The 8,624-nt window shown below is 45.1% G+C and overlaps 1 protein-coding gene across 1 annotated transcript in view; it reads right to left on the bottom strand.

Moving 5' to 3' along the window:
- The window catches only part of LOC104966326 (sodium channel and clathrin linker 1-like), a 42,832-nt gene that overhangs the window by 16,277 nt on the left and 17,931 nt on the right, over nucleotides 1–8,624 (bottom strand). Inside the window, exon 8 of the mRNA XM_010795514.1 lies at nucleotides 4,921–5,291. Coding sequence (XP_010793816.1) covers nucleotides 4,921–5,291 — 371 coding nt within the window. The remainder of the gene's footprint in view (nucleotides 1–4,920; nucleotides 5,292–8,624) is intronic.

Here is an 8,624-nt window from a genome sequence, read left to right as displayed (position 1 = left end):
TTGTAAAGGCCCCATTTTATGAACTGAATAACTTATTTCAAACGATATAAGTGATTGATCAAACCGTTATAATAAGGCACGTACCACAATTTTTGGAATAAAGGTAAACTAAGTAACCTAAATGCGGAGCGCACTTACAAATCGTGCATTTACGAAAACGCAAAAATTTTGGCAGGCTGGAGCTGATGTTTTGGTAGTTGGTCAAACGTATCCTAATTTTTTACAGGTTGTGAGTGAGTGGGGCAGAATTGTAAGGGGTTTCTTAACGAGACAGAGAGCAACACGCCTACTTGCAGTGACCGCTGCCTCATTTGGGTTTTATCACCGGTTTGTCCGCGTCTCCGTACAAAAGGAAAAATGATCAACAGGCTCAAGCCCCGGCCGTTTAACGACGGCGGTAGAACGAGTCGAGTCGGAGACACGACTCGAGACTCTCGCCCTTTCTGCCTGGACGGAGAGGGACGACCGCGCCACGACACCGTAATGGTTGGTACAGCAGGGACAGTTTTGAGGCAACAGTCACATTATCTTACTTTGCGTAGACACTAACCAACGTGTCAGGCACTGCAGTGCCATTAACTTTAGGTATGCCTTCCATATAAGCTTTATGGGACCCTATATGGCATTTATGGCGTATGGCGGGTTTCCGGAGGGCCCCTGTGTATAAGGTACATATTTTTCTGCATGTTTCACGTAAACGTACTATCCAGGGAGAATGGGGTCGAGAGCTGGTCACAACCCGTTCAATGAAAATTTTCATTGATCATTATCAATATCAATGACGAGAGTTTTTTCATTGATCAATGAAATAATCACATGATTTGAATATTTTCATTGAACAATTGTTCAAGTGAAATGAATGAAATTTTTATTATTGTTATGTTAACTTCTTAATTCACGAAAGTGACCATAAAGACGACTGATCAAGAACCTTCCGTTGTCTGAGCTGGCAACGCTACCCGGTCGTACAGGAGTTGTGTATGGACCGTTAGTTAGACAAATACTGAGACCACTGTACACCGCCTAATTTTTTTTAGCAAAAAACCGACAAAACTACCACAACGAGGTAGCCCAGTGACGGCACCACACTCGCCGCCCACCCCAGAACGCCTGATCAAAATATCGGGGTACATTGTAATGAATCCACGAAGTCCTCTAACCCGTAACGAACAACCAGGACGTGTGTTAATGTAAAATGACATTATAAAAAACGCAGGAAATAGGTGTGTTTAAACTTTTATCACCAATATAAAGTTCAACGTTTACGGCGACGACGAGAGCGACTATGACGTAGACGGTAACACACCACACACACACACACACACACACACACACACACACACAACACACACACGAGCCCACAGCCACACACCACACACACACACACCACACACACACACCACACAACACACACCGACCACCACCACTCGTTCGCAACGCACCACATACACACAATCGTCAATCGTTCACAAACACACACACAAATAAAAAAAGGGTAATTCCGTTCTGGGCGGGTGAGACAAGAGACTAACCGGATATGGGACTTTACAATGGGGCGGCATTGGTTAGTAGTGGAGGAGAGACCAATGAAAGTGAAAACGTTCCACGACACCTCTCCGTAGCGACATAAGCGGACATCAATGTAGGCGTCCCTCTAAGCCAGTCAAGGTAGTGTAATTACATTGCTCATTGCTGGGTAAATTTAGTTTCATTTGATATTGCCGCAATGAATTCCCTTATCAATTGATTCATTGCGATAACCAAATTGCGTTTTCATCAGACGCAATGTCATTCGCCAATCAGTGGTTGTGAAGAGAGCCTGTGGTCGCAAGACCTTTCGGGGTACTCGAAAGCGACATCTCACTTTTAACTTGCGTGTGCATAAATCAACAAACAGAATATAGTGCCGCTCAGACAAGAGAAGAGAGCCAGCATAGTGCGTTCAGACAGAAGGCCAACAACGGAGAAAACTTTTACTGCTTTATGTGTATGGCGGCCGGACGACCATTCCTCCAAACGGTGAGTGCGTAACGCGGCAAGCATGCACGATGAAACGGCAGCCGACTATCAGAAACGCCACCAGGACACGCCTGACAACCGGTTCTGCGTCCTCTGGACTCCGCTGTGTTGTCAGCCCCAGGTAGCCCTCACAAGAAACCATAGTCCTTACTACACATCCCTGCGGAATCATCTTTGTTTTGCTCTTTGGGAAAGGTTTTTTGTTAACAAAAAGGATAAGTAGGGCAAGGTGACTATGTGTACCTTGTAAGCGTGCGTTTTACTAATTTGCAGGTTTAGGTAGAGCGTACTCCCGAACGCACTTCCCGAGTAGTCGGCGTCCCCCTTTGCGTTTCGACCGTCACTGACCGAGAGAGGGACAGAGTGAGAGACAGAGTGAATGTGATTCCTCCCCAAACCATCCGAAGGAGAGAATGTCCAACCTAATCAGGATAACAGGACAAACCGACTTCTCCCAACCATAAAGTACACCCAAGAATTTCGCTCTGTCCGTCTAGCCGAGACAACGAGTCAAACATTTTCACTGAGTCGTGACCGTCCCTGACCATACACACCAGCACCTGCAAATCCATACACACCAAAACTACACAAATTCCAAGCGAATGTCCGGTCGACGCAATTACAAATTTCCAGCCGGGACAATTTCGCCTCGGAGGGGACGCGGTTCCTGTGGAATTGTGTTGCCGGCCAACAGTATCGTTACTCGTAAGACCCCTCTCCTCGTCCCCGTCGTCATCCTGTTTCCTTTAACGCAAACCGATGAGACCAAAAGTTCAGACTTCCTCTGACAATAGGAAATACAAAAAGACGTCCGGCTCTGTCTCAATCATAGCTTCCCAGGGGAGCTGTTTGTTTTATTAACAAGGTGAATGACTAAACGTTGTAACATCTTTTTTCCTAGAAACCTTTTGTAGTATTTACGTTAGGGGTCTACATTTTTCCGAATTCCCTATAATGAAAACTTTGCTTAATTGTAGTCGCAAGCGCTACTGAAGCTCTAGGGGTAGCGATTCGATCTTCCTCCGATTAAAGGCCAGAACACAGCATCACAGAAATCGGTGAATAATCGTGGTTACAAAATTTGTTTGCCTTTCCGAATGTCTGCAAGAGGTGATGGCAATTGACTCCATAAATACCACTCGTTGTTTTGCCCTTACTTTTAAACATATCAACCAAAATTTGCGTCAGGATTAAAACCTTTAAAGATAGTTTTTCATGAAACTCTACTCCCTTGGACTTCAACATGTTCACGTATTGATTAAAGACCAAGGTTTCTCCTCAAACCCTTTTCACATCGAATTCGCCATTACCGGTATTGCGCCAGAATGCTACGTCGTCTTGCGTCCCCCGCAATAAACTTCTCAAATTCTTTCCAATTTGTATTATGTACTGTTAATATCTCGTTTTGTCCATAATACTATGCGACTAAGAGTAAAGTGTCTGTTCTTGGGAGTTTTTCACACACCTACCTGTAGAAGGTCCGTCACGACACTCCAGAGAACGACAACCGATTTACTTGCAAGTAAGTGTTTTTTTTGGTACACAAGGACAAATTTGCATTTTTAGTATCCTTTTCACGATGTAAGTAAAGTTAAAGTTAAATCGACCTTTTCCCTCCAACAGTACGCGCGCAAAGTGACGAAGTGTGCCTTTCTTTCGACAGTGGTAGATGATATATTGTTAACTTAGCTCACTATGGAAACAACGTCGGACATCTACAAACGCGTCCTGTATCCGATCTCAAAATGTGCCATTTGCACAATGTGTCATGTATGCAGCCCTTGTTTTGCACTTGCGTGCACGTCGCGGCACTTTGCGAGCGTCTACCGGCTCGGGCTGCATTTTACACCGAACATATAATATACCGTTCGAAACATCTATTTGCCGCCGAACGCCACCTCACTCAAGTCGACCCAAGTCATACCGTCAGTGGCGGCTGGTGGGAAATATTTTTGGTGGGGCTGTTGATATAGTGAGTAAACAATTTTTTTTTGGGAGAAATGACCCCTTAAATTGGGACTGATACCGTCATATACCGTATGTCAGCAAGGTATGACGGTATGAAAAAAATGATACCGCCCATGCCTAGTCCCCGGTGTTCCAGGGAACTCACCAAGTGTCAGAAAACACAACCCTCTCTATTTTCCTCCATACCCAAATCTCTTAAAAAGGGGCTGCAACGGATCTGATACAGACTGATCCAGATTTGAACACTTCTATGACGTCACAGAAGTGGCGCTACGCCAACTCCACCAATAAGGAGGAGACAGCCACGGACATTGCCGTTCGAAAGCGCTGGAGATGCTGTAGTACATATGCCAGGCCTGTAGATGGTGCTGTTCTCACATAATCAGCCCATGCAAAGACAGTGTTAAATTGAGCGAAATGAGGAATGGCTAAAATGCATGATCTGTTTGGTATTTTGAAAAATAAAAAGTATAAATATGCCTTATATAGGTATGGTCCTACACTATATTATTCAAATATAGCATGATAGGTCCACTTTAAGTGAAATCTCAGATTTGCCTTCTGAATAGTCTGTTTGGGTCCTTCACTTCTGTTTCACTTCTCATGCACTGATTCGCTAGCTGAACAGCCAATCAGAGTGATTTCTTTTACCGACAGCCTACCGGCGGAAGATGTCGGCACGGCCGAAAAGACACGACGGTGCGGGACACACCAATCTGAGTAGGGCGACACGACGCTCATTGACGGCCTGACATCTATTGACGCCGAAAATCGGCCCGGTGTGTAGGGCCCTTTAAGGCTTGTCACAGATTCACACACACAGGCACGAACAAGTTTATATACACACACACTTCCATAAAGTGACCCGACAAGCTCTCCAACAAACACACAACAAAGAAACGTGTGTGTGTGTGTGTGTGTGTGTGGTATCACCTTAGCCAGACACTGGGGGTGTGTCTCGTGAAGAGCCAGGCTGGTCAGGTTGGACAGGGTGGTCTGGTCCAGCCACTGATGCCCCCTCTCCTCCTCATCCTCCTCTTCCTCCTGCAGCCTCCTCAGGACCCCCTCCAGAGCGAGCTCCCTCACCTCATACTGCGGTGCCTTAAGGAGGCACTGAAGGAGCTGGCTCTTCGGCTGAGGGTCCCCCCACAGCTCAGGGATCTCCACGCTGGCACTGAGGGCCACCCGAGCCAGGCAGAGCAGGCACTGGGTGCTGCCGGGCCCCAGGGGGGGGGAGGAGAGGACGAGGTCTGAGGCCATGATGACGGAGAGAGCGTCCTGACGGAGATCACTGACCTCTGAATCTGAGAAACACACACAGCTGAGTGTTAGCTGACTTCAGGAGGTGGCTAGTTATTTATGACATGCTTCGGTAGTAATACCTGTGTCTATAATGCATTACAAAGTTATAATTTGCTTACACCTACAGTTAGTAGCTCAAAATGCTTTATGAATTGTCATAACAGACTATACATTTTTTCTAATGACTTATAAGGTCAACTTCATAATTGCTGGTCCCATACTGACATGTTTATCATCCATTTGAATATGACTCAATAATACTCTAAGTTGTCATCGCTAAAATAAAAAATTGTATTTCTGATTTGTGTGTTGTTCTTGCATAGATATAAAGATATTTTTCACATAATTTATTGCAAACAATGACAACTTACGGTAACTGATAATGACTTTCTAAAGCATTAAAACAATATAATAATGCATTACAAGTATGTCAAATTATAATACACAATGATCCTTGCAAAATAAGAATAATTGATGAACAGTTATGAAGCATTATAAGCCTGAAATCGTATATGTAATGATTAAATGCTTTATTATATGCTATGTAGTCATGTTTAGGATTATTGTTATGAAGCAATGTGAACATTTATGAGCGCTTATAATGATAATAATTATACAGTGCTGAAATCAGATTCAAATGCAGTTTAGACATCCGCATCAGCATAGGAAGTGTTGCCAATATTTCTGGCAACACTTGTTACACATTTTTGAGAATCTTAACTTTTTCGGAACAAAAGTTTAAAATAAACATCTCCTGCATTCATTAAGAATACTTTCTTTAAGGAGGCCCTGCTATGTATTAATATTATTTTAGCATTATTTTGTTGATACATTACTGCACATCTTTAAATCGTTGCCTTTTAACAATATCAAAGGCTATATATTTTAAAGTATACTCTAAGTTTACTTATTGCAAAGGCCGTAATTATTCAGAGTACATTTTCAGTAAAAGTCTTTTCCAAGACACTTTCACTTCCAACTGTCTGAACCAAATGGCGTCACATGAACATACAGCAGAGCAAGGCTATTGCGATAATGTGAAATCTGGCCTACCTTTTGGGAAAACTATAATAAATCACACCTGCTTCCATTCAGGATTAATAAAGTTTTCGCTTATTTTGGCTCTATTATGTCTGGCGATGTACGTTAAAACAACATCTTCATCAAGTTTATTGAAATGTTTACACAATGAAATCCCAGCGGCTTAATTTCTTCAGACATGTCCAGTCCAACAAAACACACACACACAGACACACACACAGCAGCTTTGTGCAGCGGACAACAGGCCGGGCTCCTGTGTTCCTTTCTATTTTCACATTTATAGGAAAGGCTGCGTCAGTGTCTGTTTGGAAATGCCCATGTCCGTGCCAACCCCACCACCTGTGAACATACAGTCTCATAGAGTGATAGTGCGAGGACGTGCGTCTGGGAGACTGGACTAGTTGTCTGTGGACATTATCATTCGGGATAGACACAAGAAACTTTAACTTTCCTTAACGTAACACCAAACAAATGAAAGCAACGTCAACATTAAACATGAGATTCACATTAGTATAACCGTACCAGATACTAAATAGCGTCTTGTCCGGCCGTTCCTAATCGCGGAGGAAAGGGGTAAAAGATTACTACACTCTGCGCGAGAGCGAGAGCGAGCGAGTAGCGCTTTGTGCTTTATACAGAAGTGATCGCCGGTCGCTTGAACAGTATTTCAGGATGATAAAGCGATTCTGAAGTATTTTTTCTATCGATAAATCTATTGTAGGGTAGCGTAAATCTCCCTTCTATACTAACGCAGTTTAACATGACAAGTTTTAATATACAAAAATGGATAATGAAGAAATCTAATGGCAAATGCCTGGGCAAAGGTAGTGAAGTCATCCCGGACGCGGAAGCAGAGACGCGGAGCGCGGCCGCAGACAGACGATGTAGCCTCATCGTGGGTCTAGAGCTCTATGAGGAGCGGGGACTGTGTGTTCGTCGGCAAACAACGACTCGATTCAAAATCATCACACCGTATACTAAGCAGTAACCAGACTGCGAAGAACGCCTCCCACATTACGGAAACAGACTGTTGTGTAGTAGTAGTCCAGCAGTTTTACAACTGTAGAGCGGTCGTGATAGACAACAGTCCGTCGGTGCGTCGATGCGAGGGCATCAAAGACAGTAGAAAGGTATTTTGCTATCGCTACAAGCCGTTTTTCACTCAGTCGGGTAAGTTTACTTACCTTCGGCAGTTGCGTCGCGACCACACCTGCCCCAATGATACATCGACCTCGCGGGATACATCTTCAAGTTATCAGACCTCCGGCGATTCATGCTACGAGAGGTTCACCAAGATGTGGAGAACCTGTTGGTGTGTGTGTGTGCGTGTGGGTGTGGTGTGTGTGTGTGTTTGTGGTGTGTGTGTGTTGGAACTACATAAAGGCACTGTCTCTGATGCAAGAGAGACAAACTGTGCGAGGGCAAGAGGAAGGTCAGTACGGAGGAGGGAAGTCAGTAGCTCCGAAGAGCGTTCTCGAGACACCGAGAGAAGCTGAGAGAGTGAATGTTTAAGGGGTATTGTCTTCTACCTCTTCGTCATTCACAGCTATACCAAATCCAAAGAGGAACCTGCGAGGAGGAAAACCCTCGTCACTATCGGATAACATATTAGGTACCGCGAGAGCCATAAACCATTTCTGACGGTGTCTCGTAAGTCCTGTGGAGACCGAGATAAAAGAGAGCGTAGACGGCCAGCCTAACTCGCGTCTGCCTCCCCCCCGTCCACCGACTCACCTCATACTGACTCGAGATCACTTAACTCGTGTTCATGGCTACGGCAGTATTGTGCGCTCTCCAGTTAAACACACACAAAAGAGCAGACACAAAGCCAAACGACCACACACCTACACCCTATCTACCACAAACTACTACTATCACTCCGACCAGAGACGCAATGACAACTTCTCCGCACGCCACAGCCGCCCCACCCCTCACACTTATTGCAGCACGAGCCTCATCCATATCCGGGCAGGTGTGTCGCCACACACGACACACACTACACACACGAACCGACCAACTGCACAAAGTGGATAGTCGAAACCTACCCGACTGACGACTGACAACACGACGACCACCACCTATACACACACCTTGCGCCTCGCACGACCACGAGGCGACGTTTTCAACTGTTACAAACGTTAGCACACCTGACGACGCGACCCCTTCGCAGCGGTTAGCCTTAGTATACGGTCATGTTCGAGAATTCCGATCACTTGGAGCCGACGAACCCAGTCCGCCCTCTAAGTACACTCCACCCAACACAGACATCCACCGGTCCGCCGCGCGGCTGCCCC

The sequence above is a fragment of the Notothenia coriiceps genome, unplaced genomic scaffold (genome assembly GCF_000735185.1).
Source record: "Notothenia coriiceps isolate Sejong01 unplaced genomic scaffold, NC01 NC01_scaffold00037246, whole genome shotgun sequence".
Lineage (NCBI taxonomy): Eukaryota > Metazoa > Chordata > Actinopteri > Perciformes > Nototheniidae > Notothenia > Notothenia coriiceps.
Note: the sequence above shows the minus strand (reverse complement) of the source record. Positions and strands in the feature narration are given on the sequence as shown.